This window comes from Hyla sarda, chromosome 1, assembly GCF_029499605.1.
Source record: "Hyla sarda isolate aHylSar1 chromosome 1, aHylSar1.hap1, whole genome shotgun sequence".
Classification (NCBI taxonomy): Eukaryota; Metazoa; Chordata; class Amphibia; order Anura; family Hylidae; genus Hyla; species Hyla sarda.
The window spans coordinates 57,426,079-57,441,705 of NC_079189.1; the positions used below are offsets into that span (position 1 = coordinate 57,426,079).

Below are 15,627 nucleotides of genomic sequence, written 5' to 3' on the forward strand. Positions count from 1 at the left end.
TGGATGTGGCTGGATTTTTCTTCCCATACCCATAGGTCTCTCCATTACCCGGCTTATAGGTGGACCAAGCATCCGTCTGACTTTTCCTATTCTTCACTCATTTTGGGATACGTGTAATATATTCTGGCAATTGCCATATCATTGAAGTGTTCACATTGCGTATATCTATTGCATGCTGCACTTTGGTAGCCTTATAGATAGCATAAGTCACTTTTATATATCTGCATCCCCTTCATTTGTTTACGCATGCCATGTACGTGTAGCAGTCAGGATTTTTCAGTTTGCTGCTATCCATTTTAATGTTTTTTAATGTTTTTTAATGTTTTTATTCATGTATTCTCAATTAAGTATCAATAATTTTCACTATATCTATGTGTCCTGTGTGTTTATGGGTATTTCTGATGATGTGTACGGTAGCGCACTTCGCTCCCCAGGTGGCAGGTCCTTCTTTTGCGCTCCATATACTGAGACCTGGTTTGATCTGACCTTTTTACCTGTCTGGATGACATACCGAAATGTTTATATAATTGACCTTTATAAGCTATGGACAGCTTTGCACTATTGTTTGTATTATTAATTTGTTTCCTGAATGCAAAATAAAGCAACTTTGTATATAGTTTATATTAAAGGATAAGTATCATGAAGAAAAAAAGATCCTAATAATTCGCTTCTGCAGACTATGTTAAAGGGGAAAAAAACATTTTGAATCAACTTGTGCCAAAAAGTAAAACATATTTGTAAATGACTTCTATTTAAAAATCTTAACCCTTCCAGTACTTATCAGCTGCTGTTTGTTCCAGAGGAAGTTATTTTCTTTTTGAATTTCCTTTCTGTCTGACAACAGTGCTCTCTGCTGACACCTCTGTCCATTTTAGGAACTGTCCGGAGCAGGATATGTTTGCTGTGGGGATTTGCTCCTACTCTGGACAGTTCCTAAACTGGACAGAGGTGTCAGCAGAGAGCACTGTAGTCAGACAGAGAGGAAATTCAAAAAGAAAAGAACTTCCTCTGGAGCCTACAGCAGCTGATAAGTACTGGAAGGATTAAAGGGGTTATCCAGGAAGAAACTTTTTTTTATATATCAACTGGCTCAAGAAAGTTAAACAGATTTGTAAATTACTTCTATTAAAAAATCTTAATCCTTTCAGTACTTATGAGCTTCTGAAGTTAAGGTTGTTCTTTTCTGTCTAAGTGCTCTCTGATGACACGTGTCTCAGGAACCGCCAAGTTTAGAAGAGGTTTGCTATGGGGATTTGCTTCTAAACTGGGTGGTTCCCGAGACACGTGTCATCAGAGAGCACTTACACAGAAAAAGAGGTAATAGAAGTCATTTACTTTACAGAATTTACAGAAAAAAAAGTTATAGAAGTAATTTACAAATCTGTTTAAATTTCTGGAGCCAGTTGATATAGGAAAAAAAAAGTTTTTTCCTGGATATCCCCTTTAAATAGAAGTAATTTAAAAATCTATTACATTTTCTGGTGCCAGTCAATTTAAAATAAAATGTTTTCCAGTGGAGTACCCCTTTAATATTTTAATGTTTAATAAAATGTTTTCCAGTGGAGTACCCCTTTAATATTTTAGTTCGGAGCACACTAGACTAAGAAGCTAATAGTGCTATTAGATAGTGCCCTCTACTGGTGTCCATGAATATTGTTCTTATACATGTATAGACTGTGTGGTCTCTAATACTTAATTCTCATTATATCTGAGAAAAGAAGGAAGAATCAGAATATGGAAAAAGGGTCTTTTAGAGAAAGGTGGTTTTGCATGTAGAATTGGGCTTGAAAAATGAGTTTCTCTCTTCTTCCAGCTTGAAGCGGAGGCAGTATTTCGAGCCATTGCCATAGCAAGCCAAATCAACGCTCCCGTGTATATTACCAAAGTCATGAGCAAGAGCTCCGCCGATGTCATTGCACAAGCCAGGAAAAAAGGTATGGTAACCTATATGGGTCATACTAGTCCGTAAAGTGGTCTTTTAAAAGAATATGGCCTCAATGCATTATAAGGGGGTGGTCAGGAATAAAGAGAAACATAAGGAAACTATTCAAGACCAGAGTTAACATGACCTTCTGAAGGGGTGCTAGTTACTATATACACTATGGGGGACATTTACGAAGCAATTTGGGCCAGTAAACATACGTAAATGAGGTGTTTAGGTTGGTGTATGTTTGGTTGTATGTTTATATCCTGTGTTGCTGGTAAATGCTCTTTGATCTTAATTTGTACTTCAACTTTCTTGCTCATTTTAAGGTGCATTGGTGTTTGGAGAGCCAATAACAGCAAGTTTAGGGACAGACGGAACCCACTACTGGAGTAAAAACTGGGCAAAAGCCGCAGCCTTTGTCACCTCTCCACCTCTCAGTCCAGATCCCACCACTCCTGATTACCTAAACACTATGCTGGCATGGTAAGAATTGTTCTCCGGTAAAGAACACTGAAGATTGATCCCTTTTCTTTTACCCTATTAGGTATACAGTGGTCCCTCAACATACGATGGTAATCCGTTCCAAACGGACCATTGTTTGTTGGAACCATCGTATGTTGAGGGATCCGTGCAATGTAAAGTATAGGACAGTGGTCTACAACCTGCGGACCTCCAGATGTTGCAAAACTACAACACCCAGCATGCTCGGACAGCCGTTGGCTGTCCGGGCATGCTGGGAGTTGTAGTTTTGCAACATCTGAAGGTCTGCAGGTTGAAGACCACTGGTATAGGAAGTTGTACTCACCTGTCCCCGCCGCTCCGGACCGTCACGGCTGCCTGGATGTCGCCCTCCATCGCTGTTGCCGCTTCCCCGGGGTGTCCCCGATGCTTCGGCAAGGCCTCTGCTTCCCCAGCATCCGCGTGCTCCGTCGCCGCCATCACGTCGCTACGCACTCCGCTCCTATTGGATGACGGGACGGTGTGCGCAGCGACGTAATGACGACGATGGAGAGCGCCAGCGATGGAGGGGATCCCGAAGAGGACGCGCCGGAGCCCCGAGGACAGGTAAGTGATCGTCAGCGGAGCTCACGGGGCACCGTAAACGGCTATCCGGTGGCAGCTGAAGCAGTCTGCGCTGCCGGATAGCCATTTATGCGATGGCCCGACATACAAAAGCATTATATGTTGATGCTGCCTCTGAGAGGCCATCGCATGTTGAAATGATCGTATGTCGGGGCCATCGTAGGTTGGGGGGTCACTGTATATGAAAACAGCTTACCAAAAGTGATTTTAAAAGCATGTGATGATTTTATTGATTGTATCCCATAGTATTATAGCTTTTTACATGCCCAGTTCTTTGTACGGAATGGAGATAAAGAGTAAAAAGCCATCACCAGGTGTCTGGCAGCAGTTTATTCCCTTCCTTTCATTGCAAACTCATTCATGCCCTGCACATCCGGGTGTGCATGTGCATCAGGGGAAATAGTTATTGGCTGAATGAGCATACAGCTGACAGCTATTGAAGACCTTAACGGTCTATTCACACGTAAGTATTCTGCGAAGATTTGATGCGCAGAATTTTCTGCTGCTGATTTCAATGTAAACTAAATGACTGAATGCAGCTTCAAAACCTGTGCATCAAATCTGCGCATCAAATCTGTTCAGAATACTGTACGTGTGAATAGACCCTTAGGGGTAGCCGGAGTAAACTTCCATGTCATGGTATCTGAATTGTCATCTAGTATATTAGAGGCCTGAACAGGGAGCAGAGTTGACCATATTTATTATAGACAATAGCACCCTCATGTGGTCAAAAGTGGGAAACAATTTGAACACATTAGCTTAATTCTGCACATGCCTCAGAATTACATGACTAGGATTTATAAAAAATTATTCACCTAGGGAGGTGAGAGGACAAGGAAGGGGAAATAACATTATTGTTCATGAAGAAGGTAAATAACCATAAACAATGATCCACCATGACCATAAAAAAAATCATTCTGCTCCCTTAAAGGGGTACTCCGGTGGAAAACAAATGTATTCAAATCAACTGGTGCCAGAAAGTTAAACTGATTTGTAAATTATTTCTATTTAAAAATCCTTCCAGTACTTCTTCCAGCTTCTGTATGCTACAGAGGAAGTTGTGAAGTTCCCTCCAGTCTGACCACAGTGCTCTCTGCTGACACCTCTGTCTGTGTTAGGAACGGTCTAGCGAAGGAGAGGTTTACTATGGGGATTAGCTTCTACTTCAGACAGTTCATGACACGGACAGAGGTGTCAGCAGAGAGCACTGTGTTCAGACTGGAGGGAACTTCACAACTTCCTCTGTAGTATACAACAGCTTCTAAGTACTGGAAGGATTATAACTTTTAAAAGGAAATAATTTACAAATTTGTTTAACTTTCAGGCACCAATTGATTTGAAAACATTAGTTTTTTTCACTGGAGTACCTCTTTAAGTTGGTGGCTTTAGTTCATTTTGAACTGTATGCATTAAAGGAGAAATCCAGCAAAAATAAACTCACCCTCTAGGTAGCTGATTGACCGCTGGGTTGGGTTGCCCCCCCCCCCCCCCCCCCCCGGGTCCCCCCCTGCCACGAACTCCAGAATTAGACCAGATGTTCAGTGAAGAGAGTGTGCTCTAGACAGCATGCGCTCCATGAATTTCTATGGGAACGCCGAAGAGACCCGAGTACAGCTCTCGGGCATCACCGGCCATGCCATAGAAATAAATGAAGCCCGCGTCGTCTATCAGTAAATGACACATGCTCCTCATTGAGAGAGCCTGGGTCCCGTCCCAGAGAATTTGAATCCTGAGTCTTGAGTGATTGGCTGAGCTGCAGTGGGACATATTGAGCCCCAGCACCAGAAGTAGACTGTCACGTTGTGGCTCAGCCAATCAATGAGGTGGAACACTGGAGCAGTGATATATAAAGGCTGGACATAAAAAATAAAAAATAAAATCATCCCTCTACCAGAGTACCTGCTTTAAAACTGAATATTAAAAAGGTATATACAGTGGGGGGGGGGGGGGGAAGTATTTAGTCAGCCACTAATTGTGCAAGTTCTCCCACTTAAAAAGATGAGAGGCCTGTAATTTTCATCATAGGTATACCTCAACTATGAGAGACATAATGAGAAAATAAAATCCATAAAATCACATTGTCTGATTTTTAAAGAATTTATTTGCAAATTGTGGTGGAAAATAAGTATTTGGTCACCTACAAGATTTCTGGCTCTCACAGACCTGTAACTTCTTCTTTAAGAGTCTCCTCTGTCCTCCACCCGTTACCTGTATTAATGGCCCCTGTTTGAACTTGTTATCAGTAAAAAAAAACACCTGTCCACAACCTCAAACAGTCACACTCCAAACTCCACAAAGAGCTGTCGAAGGACACCAGAAACAAAATTGTAGACCTGCAGAAGACTGACTCTGCAACAGGAAAGCAGCATGGTGTAAAGAAATTAACTGTGGGAGCAATTATTAAGAAATGGAAGACATACAAGACCACTGATAATCTCTCTCAATCTGGGGCTCCACGCAATGATCACAAGAACGGTCAACAAAAATCCCAGAACCACACGGGGGGGCCTAGTGAATGACCTGCAGGGAGCTGGGACCAAAGTAAAAAAGGCTACCATCAGTAACACACTACAATGCCAGGGACTCAAATCATGCAGTGCCAGACGTGTTCCCCTGCTTAAGCCAGTACATGTCCGGGCCTGTCTGAAGTATGCTAGAGAGCATTTGGATGATCCAGAAGAGGATTGAGAGAATGTCATATGGTCAGATGAAACCAAAGTAGAACTTTTTGATTAAAAACTCAATTCGTCGTGTTTGGAGGAGAAAGATACAACATACCTACTGTGAAGCATGGGGGTGGAAATATCATGCTTTGGGGCTGTTTTTCTGCTAAGGGACCAGGACGACTGATCCGTGTAAAGGAAAGAATGAATGGGGCCATGTATCGTGAGATATTGAGTGAAAACCTCCTTCCATCAGCAAGGGTAATAAAGATGAAACGTGGCTGGGTCTTTCATCATGACAATGATCCCAAACACACCGCCCAGGCAACATAGGAGTGGCTTCATAAGAAGCATTTCGACATCCTGGGGTGGCTTAGCCAGTCTCCAGATCTCAACCCCATAGAAAACCTTTGTAGGGAGTTGAAAGTCTGTGTTGCCCAGCGACAGCCCCAAAACATTACTGCTCTAGAGGAGATCTGCATGGAGGAATGGGCCAAAATACCACCAACAGTGTGTGAAAACCTTGTTAATACTTACAGAAAACATTTGACCTCTGTCATTGCCAACAAAGGGTATATAACAAAGTATTGAGATGAACTTTTGTTATTGACCAAATACTTATTTTCCACCATAATTTGCGAATAAATTCTTTAAAAATCTGACAATGTGGTTTTATGGATTTTTTTTCTCATTATGTCTCTCATAGTTGAGATATACCTATGATGAAAATTACAGGCCTCTCTCATCTTTTTAAGTGGGAGAACTTGCACAATTGGTGGCTGACTAAATACTTTTTTTGCCCCACTGTAGTATACTCTTACACTCCCCCTAGTGGTGGCTGACAATCACTTGAAGTATTTTGTGTCTCTCTTACCTCTCTATGTATGTAGTACAAAAAAACTTCATGTCCCGTTTTCTGACCTACTCTGAAAACTCTTTTTCAGTGGAGATCTGCAGGTGACTGGAAGTGGACACTGCTCCTACAGTACTGCCCAGAAAGCCATAGGAAAAGATAACTTCACTCTTATTCCTGAGGGCGTGAATGGAATTGAAGAACGAATGACAATTGTGTGGGACAAGGCTGTGGTAAGAACCTTTTGGTGCTTCTTTAGAACAGATGACTTCTGCATTACATGGAGATGTACAGTACATTATGTACAAATGACCTACACTTACCTTTCCACAAAGTTTCCCACATCGTAAATTCAACACATTTACTCTGATTTACTATTGTAAACCTGACCTGTTTTGTTGGGTTGTGCGCCAAAATATGTTGCATTGCGCCACAAATTGTGTCTGCGCCAGTTGTTGCACCAAAATTTCAAAAAACTCAAACAACTCTCCATTTTGCTTAGAACCCCCCCCCAAAATGGGCGTGGCCACAGGAAAAGGGGTGTGGCCACCAAAAAGGGGGCATGTTCTCAACATTTTCGAAAAATCCCAACATATTAGAGATCCCACAGATCAGAGCATGTGTAAAAAAAAAAAAAAAAAAAAGAAAAACGTAGGGAAACATTAGTAAATACTGTGGAAAAATACTTGTAGGGAAAAAAAAAACACAAAGAAAACTACACTACACTCTTAGTAAATCAGGGCCATTATCTTAGAATGCAAAAGCATGCAAGTCACACCACATCCTTTGGGTGGCACTACATAAAACTATACTATGGTGCCCCCTTTCCTATATGTGTTTCCACCTAACAATATTGTAATTCATGTCCTCGCATGTCACTATTTATTCCTAGTCATGTTTCCATCAATAGAAGAAGTCACCAGTGTCCTCCTTTTTCCCACAGGCTATGGGTAAGATGGATGAGAACCAGTTTGTTGCAGTCACTAGTACAAATGCTGCTAAAATATTCAACCTCTATCCAAGAAAAGGAAGAATCGCAGTTGGCTCTGATGCGGATGTAGTTATTTGGGATCCTGACAAGATGAAGATAATTTCTGCAAAAAGCCACAAATCAGTAAGTTCTGCAAGTAGAAGCAGATTTACAGGTAACTATAGAGGGTGTAGGGGATATAGTCATACCCACACACCGATGAAGGACTAAACAGGGGCCGATCGGTGATAGGTGAAAAAATGAAGTACCAGAAGGGGGTCCTATGTCTTTGCCCATGCAGCCAGCTTGATGCTTTCCCTGTAGAAGTAATATAGTACTACGTGGTGACCAGTTGGATCCTTTCGTCTATATGGACAGCTGAGATTTGGCAGAGTGGCAGTAGATCATACAGATCAGCTGTCTATTATGGTGTCTTTTATGGACACCTTTCCCCCTATGATTTCCTAATTTCATATTTGGAAGAAAACACCTTTTAAATCAAACCTGTCTTTGGAAAAACTGTTGACATGTTGTGGAGCCCTATAAAAAGTTTTGGTCAGGAGCTGAGTATTCAGCCTCCAGCGGTTCGCCAGGGAGAGCTGGAAGAAGTGCCTGCTAAGTGGGTTCTCTCCTGGATCTAAACCACGTGACCAAGATAAAACCATCTAATTCCAGCTGTTGGACCTCCTGTACAGCGTACTGTTGCAGAAAGTGGGGGGGCCAGAGCATGCTGAGGATGGGTAAGTCACTGAACCCCATACAGGAGAATGAGATTGGTCTCAGCAGTCACCACCTACCACCTCCTCTCGCAATCAGACACTTATCCCCGATCCACAGGATGGGATAAAGTTTTAGTTGCCCAGAGTACCTCTTTCTTCTTTTAATAACATATTACACCAAATATTTATAAAATGATAATTTATATAATGATGGTTCAATAATATTTGGTACTTTAATATACATATATGGACTTGACAGGCAGTGGAATACAACATCTTTGAGGGAATGGAGTGTCATGGAGCCCCACTTGTGGTTATTAGCCAGGGGAAGATTGTGTATGAAGATGGAAACCTGCATGTCAACCAAGGAATGGGACGGTTTATTCCAAGGAAACCATTCCCTGAATATATTTATCAGCGTGTCAAGACAAGAAACAAGGTATGTGTGCTCTAGTCATTAAAGTGGACCTCCAGATAGTAATAAGACCTCCTGGACCCTGGTGTATAAAGCATTTCTGTTTAGGGATATTGATTCAGGCTTTGTATGGCACTGCTACTCATTTTACAGAATATTATTTTTGCAGTGTATGTTGGAAGCTATACTCTATAGTAGGGCTGCATGATATATTGCAAAAGCAATCGAATCGCGATTATTGCGATATGACGATACAGCCCCCCAGGAAAACATGCGATTATCTGCTCGGGCCAGCCAGAGCAGGTAATAACTAATTTAAATACTAAAAGTCAGTGTTTCCCAACCAGGGGGCCTCCAGTTGTTGCAAAACTACAACTCTTAGCATGCCTGGACCGGCAAAGGCTGTCTGGGCATGCTGGGAGTAGTAGTTTCACAACAGCTGGAGGCACCTGCTAGAAAAACACTGAGCTAAGGGCGCAGGGAGAAAAATATTCGTCTCCGTGCGCTCCGAAGTTTCCTCTCTTAGTACAGTAGGACCTTTCCCTTTTCAGCCAATCACTGGCCGCAGTGGTGTCACGTGTCAAGCAGTGATTGGCTGATGGGGAAAGGTCTTGTACTGCATTAATACAAAAACCCAGTGTATTGCTGCAGTACAAGAATACAAGAATGTGACAGAAGGGGGGAGGGGAGGAATGTGACAGAAGCGGGGGGAATGTGACAGAAGCGGGGGGAATGTGACAGAAGGGGGGGGAATGTGACAGAAGGGGGGGAATGTGACAGAAGGGGGGAGGATGGGACAAGGGGGGCGGAATGTGACAGAAGGGGGGAGGATGTGACAAGGGGGGGGGATGTGACAAGGGGGGGGATGTGACAAAGAGGAGGAGAATGTGACAAGGGGGGGGGAATGTGTCAAGGGGGGGAGAATTTGACGGGGGGGGGGGAGAATGTGACAGGGGGTGTGTGACAAGGGGGAGGAGAATGTGTCAAGGGGGAGGAGAATGTGACGGGGGGAGAATGTGACAGGGGGGGAGAATGTGACAGGGGGGGAGAATGTGAAATAGGCGATGGGCATAAAATGGGTAGGTAGATGTGAAATGGAGGCAACTGGACATGAAATGGGGGGATTTCACAATTTTTTTTATTATATCGCATTGCATATCGCAATATTTAGGCCCAAAATCGCAATCGCACATTTTTACCATATCGTGCAGCCCTACCCCCTGACGAAGCCCATACGCAAAACGTGCGTTGGGGTGTTGGTGCTTGGTGTTCCTGGCCTTTGGGTATATGACAGGTAGTCTTTTTAGGTATCACCCATCTTGGGTCCCCATTTATGTCTGTTATATTGCATTGCTGCTCCCTATGTTACATCAATGTATGTTAGATATTATATCTATTGTTACGATATCATAAGTGTGCAGCCGTGCCAGTTTTACATTATGTATGTTCTTGACTGAATACCTACATTTCCCATACCAGGTCCACTGGCACTTGTTGTCTCCTGTGTCAGGTCATCCTCTGCCTTTTACTATTTTTAAATTGTTTGTTTTTTATTGTCTAATAAAGATTGTTATACTTTTTGAAATAATATTAGTATTGTGGGTCTCTTTGTTTTTGGCTATATATGAGTTGTAGTTTTGCAACATCTGGAGGTCCGCAGGTTGGAGATCTCTGCTCCTATAGCATTGTTATTGAGATAACTTCTGTATATATAAAGTGAGCCCTATCTGGGACAGACAAAGCTGTGTGGCCGCTATTGTCATCAGCCATATTGGCTGTTTTGGTGGCTTTTGTTCTGTCACCTGGTCACCTAGAAGGTTCCCTTATCAACCATCACTTGGCTTCTGTTTCTACTATGGTTTTAATAATTAATGTAGCTAGTTATTATGTTGATGCGTGTATTGTAGGTGAGCGGACTGGAACCCGTGTCTCGTGGGATGTATGATGGACCAGTGTATGAAGTTCCCGCTATGCCAAAGTATTCAACCCCTGCTCCTTCAGCTAAATCCTCACCTTCCAAACCACAGCCTCCACCAATCAGGAATCTTCATCAGTCAAACTTCAGTTTATCAGGTAAATTGATGTAGGCATGGTCATAAAATGTGTTTTTTTTTATGGGATAGATATCGGTGTACAATTCTATATAACCATACCAGTATGTAATAGAAAATATAAAATCAATCAAATAGTGCACCAATCCACTTATTACTACAGTCAGAAGCTACTTGTTACTGTACTCCGCTACAGATGTGGGCAAAACTGTTTGTACCCTTCCTTTAACCCCTTAAGGACCAGGCCATTTTATACCTTAAGGACCGGAGCGTTTTTTGCAATTCTGACCACTGTCACTTTAAACATTAATAACTCTGGGATGCTTTTAGTTATCATGCTGATTCCGAGATTGTTTTTTCGTGACATATTCTACTTTAACTTAGTGGTAAAATTTTATGGTAACTTGCATCCTTTCTTGGTGAAAAATCCCAAAATTTGATGAAAAAAATGAAAATTTTGCATTTTTCTAACTTTGAAGCTCTCTGCTTGTAAGGAAAATGGATATTCAAAATATATTTTTTTTGGGTTCACATATACAATATGTCTACTTTATGTTTGCATCATAAAATTTATGAGTTTTTACTTTTGGAAGACACCAGAGGGCTTCAAAGTTCAGCAGCAATTTTGAAATTTTTCACAAAATTTTCAAACTCACTATTTTTCAGGGACCAGTTCAGTTTTGAAGTGGATTTGAAGGGTCTTCATATTAGAAATACCCCATAAAAGACCCCATTATAAAAACTACACCCCCTAAAGTATTCAAAAAAACATTCAGTAAGTGTATTAACCCTTTAGGTGTTTCACAGGAATAGTAGCAAAGTGAAGGAGAAAATTCAAAATCTTCATTTTTTACACTCGCATGTTCTTGTAGACCCAATTTTTGAATTTTTGCAAGGGATAAAAAGGAGAAAATTTTAACTTGTATTTGAAACCCAATTTCTCTCGAGTAAGCACATATCTCATATGTCTATGTTAATTGTTCGGCGGGCGCAGTAGAGGGCTCAGAAGGGAAGGAGCGACAAATGGTTTTTGGGGGACATGCCGCATTTAGGAAGCCCCTATGGTGCCAGGACAGCAAAAAAAAAAAACACATGGCATACCATTTTGGAAACTAGACCCCTCAGAGAACGTAACAAGGGGTAAAGTGAACCTTAATACCCTACAGGTGATTCACGACTTTTGCATATGTAAAAAAAATATATATTTTTTTTACCTAAAATGCTTGGTTTCCCCAAATTTTTACATTTTTAAAAAGGGTAATAGCAGAAAATACCCCCCAAAATTTGAAGCCCAATTTCTCCCGATACAGAAAACACCTCGCATGGGGGTGAAAAGTGCTCTGCTGGCGCACTACAGGTCTCAGAAGAGAAGGAGTCACATTTGGCTTTTTGAAAGCAAATTTTGCTCTGGGGGCATGCCGCATTTAGGAAGCCCCTATGGTGCCAGAACAGCAAAAAAAAAACCACATGGCATACCATTTTGGAAACTAGACCCCTCGGGGAACGTAACAAGGGGTAATTTGAACCTTAATACCCTACAGGTGTTTCACGACTTTTGCATATGTAAAAAAAATATATATTTTTTACCTAAAATGCTTGTTTTCCCAAAAATTTTACATTTTTTAAAAGGGTAATAGCAGAAAATACCCCCCAAAATTTGAAGCCCAATTTCTCCCGAGTACGGCGATACCCCATATGTGGCCCTAAACTGTTGCCTTGAAATACGACAGGGCTCCAAAGTGAGAGCGCCATGCGCATTTGAGGCCTAAATTAGGGACTTGCATAGGGGTGGACATAGGGGTATTCTACGCCAGTGATTCCCAAACAGGGTGCCTCCAGCTGTTGTAAAACTCCCAGCATGCCTGGACAGTCAACGGCTATCTGGCAATACTGGGAGTAGTTGTTTTGCAACAGCTGGAGGCTCCGTTTTGGAAACAGTGGCGTACCAGACGTTTTTCATTTTTATTGGGGAGGGGGGTTGTATAGGGGTATGTGTATATGTAGTGTTTTTTACTTTTTATTTTATTTTGTGTTAGTGTAGTGTAGTGTTTTTATTGTACAGTCGCACGGGCGGGGGTTCACAGTAGTTTCTCGCTGGCAGTTTGAGCTACGGCAGAAAATTTGACGCAGCTCAAACTTGCAGCCGGATACTTACTGTAATCCTCCGCCCATGTGAGTGTACCCTGTACGTTCACATTGGGGGGGGGGGGGGGGGGGAATCCAGCTGTTGCAAAACTACAACTCCCAGCATGTACGGTCTATCAGTGCATGCTGGGAGTTGTAGTTTTGCAACCGCTGGAGGCTCCGTTTTGGAAACAGTGGCGTACCAGACATTTTTCATTTTTATTGGGGAGGGGGGCTGTGTAGGGGTATGTGTATATGTAGTGTTTTTTACTTTTTATTTTATTGTGTGTTAGTGTAGTGTAGTGTTTTTAGGGTACAGTCACACGGGCGGGGGGTTCACAGTAGTTTCTCGCTGGCAGTTTGAGCTGCGGCAGAAATTTTGCCGCACCTCAAACTTGGAGCCGGATACTTACTGTAATCCTCCGCCCATGTGAGTGTACCCTGTACGTTCACATTGGGGGGGGGGGGAACATCCAGCTGTTGCAAAACTACAACTCCCAGCATGTATGGTCTATCAGTGCATGCTGGGAGTTGTAGTTTTGCAACAGCTGGAGGCACACTGGTTGTGAAACACCGAGTTTGGTAACAAACTCAGTGTTTTGCAACCAGTGTGCCTTCAGCTGTTGCAAAAGCTACAACCCCCAGCATGTACGGACAGCGGAAGGGCATGCTGGGTGTTGTAGTTATGCAACAGCTGGAGGCATACTACTTTGGCTGGGGATGCTGGGGATTGTAGTTATGCAACAGCTGGAGACACACTGGTTTGCTACTTAACTCAGTGTGCCTTCAGCTGTTGCAAAACTACAACTCTCAGCAGTCACCGACAGCCAACGGGCATGCTGGGAGTTGTAGTTATGCAACCACCAGATGCACCACTACAACTCCCAGCATGCACTTTAGCTGATTGTGCAAGCTGGGAGTTGTAGTTACACAACAGCTGAAGGTACACTTTTCCATAGAAAGAATGTGCCTCCAGCTGTTGCAAAACTACAAGTCCCAGCATGCCCATAAGGGCATGCTGGGAGTTGTGGTGGTCTGCCTCCTGCTGTTGCATAACTACAGCTCCCAGCATGCCCTTTTTGCATGCTGGGAGCTGTTGCTAAGCAACAGCAGGAGGCTGTCACTCACCTCCAGCGATCCTCGCCGCACAGGTCAGTCCCGCCGCCGCTGCTCCTGGGGCCCCGATCCCAACAGGGGCGCTGGGGATCGGGGTCCCCAGCACCCGGGGTGCACGTCCCGCACCCGCTCACGTCCTCCGGAAGAGGGGCGGAGCGGGTTGCGGGAGTGACACCCGCAGCAGGCGCCCTGATTGGTCGGCCGGTAATCCGGCCGACGAATCAGGGCGATCGTGAGGTGGCACCAGTGCCACCTCACCCCTGCTGGCTCTGGCTGTTCGGGGCCGTCTCTGACGGCCCCGATCAGCCAATAATTCCGGGTCACCGGGTCACTGGAGACCCGATTGACCCGGAATCCGCCGCAGATCGCTGGACTGAATTGTCCAGCGATCTGCGGCCATCGCCGACATGGGGGGTCATAATGACCCCCCTGGGCGATATGCCCCGATGCCTGCTGAACGATTTCGTTCCAGATGGTTGCGGGGGGCCGGTAAAACACATGACGTTCTCATACGTCATGTGTCCTTAAGGACTCGGAAATGGAGACGTATGAGAACGTCATGTGTCCTTAAGGGGTTAAATACGGAAAACACAATTGGGGAGATTTACCAAAACCTGTGCTGAGGAAAAGTTGCCCATAGCAACCAATCAGAGTTCTTCTTTCATTTTTAAAAAGACCTTTGTAAAATGAAAGAAGCTAATTGATTGGTTGCCATGGGCAACTGGGCAATGTTCCTCTGGAAAGGTTTTTAAAAATCTCCCCCAGTAATCCCTGAAATAACTTGAAGCTGACAGAAGTTATGACTACAGATTTAGCAAAAAATTTCCTTATAAAAATCTGACATTGCTTTTGAATTGTGGTTCAACAGAAACATTTTAAAAAACAAAATAATGAATCTGGCCTGGACAAAAATGATGGTACCTCTAGAAAAGATAGGAAATTATTTAACACTTTGGCTTGTCTTGTATTAGTCAGTTTGACTATTTGAAGGGTGAAAAGTAGTCATTGTGCTGTTTGGTATCATGAAGTGTACCACATTGTACGTGGACCATAGAAAGCAAAGGAGAGAGTTTTCTCAGGAAATTATAGACCTGCATGTTAAAGGTAAAGGCTTCACACCTGAGACATCTGGAGCAGGATCTAATGAGGAGTGGAGCCAAGATACCTGCAGTCTGGAGAAGACACATTCACCCCTGAGACATCTGGAGCAGAATCTTATGAGGAGTGGGCCATGATACCTGCAGTCTGGAGAAGACACCTTCACACCTGAGACAGCTGGAGCAGGATCTTATGAGGAGTGGAGCCATGATACCTGCAGTCTGGAGAAGACACCTTCACCCCTGAGACAGCTGAAGCAGGATCTTATGAGGAGTGGAGCCATGATACCTGCAGTCTGGAGAAGACACCTTCACCCCTGAGACAGCTGGAGCAGGATCTTATGAGGAGTGGAGCCATGATACCTGCAGTCTAGAGAAGACACCTTCACACCTGAGACAGCTGGAGCAGGATCTTATGAGGAGGGGGCCATGATACCTGCAGTCTGGAGAAGACACCTTCACACCTGAGACAGCTGGAGCAGTATCATATGAGGAGTGGGCCAAGATACCTGCAGTCTGGAGAAGACACCTTCACACCTGAGACATCTGGAGCAGAATCTTATGAGGAGTGGAGCCATGATACCTGCAGTCTGGAGAAGACACCTTCAC

General features: G+C 43.5%; 1 protein-coding gene across 2 annotated transcripts in view; it reads left to right on the forward strand.

Moving 5' to 3' along the window:
- The window catches only part of CRMP1 (collapsin response mediator protein 1), a 118,946-nt gene that overhangs the window by 83,994 nt on the left and 19,325 nt on the right, over window positions 1–15,627 (forward strand). For both annotated transcript variants that reach the window (XM_056555123.1, XM_056555124.1), the window contains exons 8-13: window positions 1,814–1,934; window positions 2,254–2,410; window positions 6,618–6,759; window positions 7,470–7,640; window positions 8,475–8,654; window positions 10,538–10,703. In XM_056555123.1, the coding sequence (XP_056411098.1) occupies window positions 1,814–1,934; window positions 2,254–2,410; window positions 6,618–6,759; window positions 7,470–7,640; window positions 8,475–8,654; window positions 10,538–10,703 (937 nt within the window). The remainder of the gene's footprint in view (window positions 1–1,813; window positions 1,935–2,253; window positions 2,411–6,617; window positions 6,760–7,469; window positions 7,641–8,474; window positions 8,655–10,537; window positions 10,704–15,627) is intronic.